The sequence below is a fragment of the Condylura cristata genome, unplaced genomic scaffold (assembly GCF_000260355.1).
Source record: "Condylura cristata isolate star-nosed mole 26May11 unplaced genomic scaffold, ConCri1.0 scaffold00011, whole genome shotgun sequence".
Lineage (NCBI taxonomy): Eukaryota > Metazoa > Chordata > Mammalia > Eulipotyphla > Talpidae > Condylura > Condylura cristata.
This window is the reverse complement of record NW_004567112.1, coordinates 16669894-16671473: the sequence shown is the minus strand read 5'-3', so window position 1 is coordinate 16671473 and position 1580 is coordinate 16669894. Positions and strand designations below refer to the sequence as shown.

General features: G+C 69.7%; 1 protein-coding gene across 1 annotated transcript in view; it reads left to right on the top strand.

The window, feature by feature from the left end:
• The first annotated feature begins 6 nt into the window (after window positions 1-6).
• Window positions 7-1580, top strand: part of TRIM8 (tripartite motif containing 8) — a 17197-nt gene continuing 15623 nt past the window's right edge. The window contains exon 1 of the mRNA XM_004680481.2: window positions 7-1567. Coding sequence (XP_004680538.1) covers window positions 998-1567 — 570 coding nt within the window. The 5' untranslated portion in view covers window positions 7-997. The remainder of the gene's footprint in view (window positions 1568-1580) is intronic.

The window sequence follows — 1580 nt, the reverse complement described above, 5'->3', positions numbered from 1 at the left end:
TTAGCAGTTGAGAAAAATTCCTTTCTAGTTTGATCAATCCTTGTTTTCCTCGGCAGAGCCGAGGCGCCCGCCCAGCTCGGAGACGGAGAGCGGGGTCTCCTCGCGGCGGGGGCGCCGGGCGCCGGGCCTCCCGGGAGCGCAGAAGTAGCGACGAGGGGGTCAGGCCGGAGCACCGCCGGGGCTTCTCCTCCTCCCTTTCTGGTTGGCTTTTTTTTCCACTTCTCTCCCTCCCCCTTCCGTTTCTATTTGTGAAGGGAGGAGGAAGGCAGAGGCGGGCTGGTGTCTCTGGCCGGGGACTGGAATTTCATCTGAATGACTGCCCCTGCGCGCACGCAGCGCCCCGGAGTCGGCCAGCCTGCGCCCCGCAGCCCCAACCCGCTCACAGCGGGCCAGCCGGGGGGCGCCCGCGCCAGGGCCCAGGGACCGCCGGCTCGCCTCGCCCGCCCAGTCCGGATCTAGCCACCCTCGGCGCGGCCGCTCTCGCTTCCCCCGCCTCTTGGACCCCGGACGCGGCAAAGGAGGCGCGGCGCCGGCGAGCCCGGAGGGAGCCACCATTGCCGCCGCCGTCGCCAGAGGAAGTGTGCGGCTCCGGGGCTCTGTCCGCTGTGGGGCGCGCCCCAATGTCAGCCGCCGGGCCGAGCGCAGGCCGCGGGCCGCCGCTGCCCTAGCCGCGCCGACTGGGAAGCGGCCTTTTATATGGAATTTGGACTCCGGCGCTCCCCTCCAGGGCTGGTGCCCCGGCCGGGGCCCTGGCGCAGGCCGCCGCCTCCCGCTAGGCGCTCGGGAGGAGGAGGAGACGCTGCCGGCTGCGCGAGCGGCGTGAGGACCGAGGCTTCCTCCTCTGGGGGGCGGGCGCGCGGAAGGCGCTGGTGACTGAGCGACTGTCGGGGCCGTCTGGGGCCAGAGCGCCTGGCTCCGTGGCCTACAACTGCACCGGACGGACCCCCAGGATTGGGCAGTCGGGGAGGCCGGCCCCGGCCCCCTGCCCTTGGCCGTCATGGCGGAGAATTGGAAGAACTGCTTCGAGGAGGAGCTCATCTGCCCCATCTGCCTGCATGTCTTCGTGGAGCCAGTGCAATTGCCGTGCAAACACAACTTCTGCCGGGGCTGCATTGGCGAGGCGTGGGCCAAGGACAGCGGCCTAGTGCGCTGCCCTGAGTGCAACCAGGCCTACAACCAGAAGCCAGGCCTGGAGAAGAACCTGAAGCTCACCAACATCGTGGAGAAGTTCAACGCCCTGCACGTGGAGAAGCCGCCGACGGCACTGCACTGCGTGTTCTGCCGCCGCGGCCCCCCGCTGCCCGCGCAGAAGGTCTGCCTGCGCTGCGAGGCGCCCTGCTGCCAGTCCCACGTGCAGACGCACCTGCAGCAGCCCTCCACCGCCCGCGGGCACCTCCTGGTGGAGGCGGACGACGTGCGGGCCTGGAGCTGCCCGCAGCACAACGCCTACCGCCTCTATCACTGCGAGGCCGAGCAGGTGGCCGTGTGCCAGTACTGCTGCTACTACAGCGGTGCGCATCAGGGACACTCGGTGTGCGACGTGGAGATCCGGAGGAATGAGATCCGGGCAAGTAGCCTTC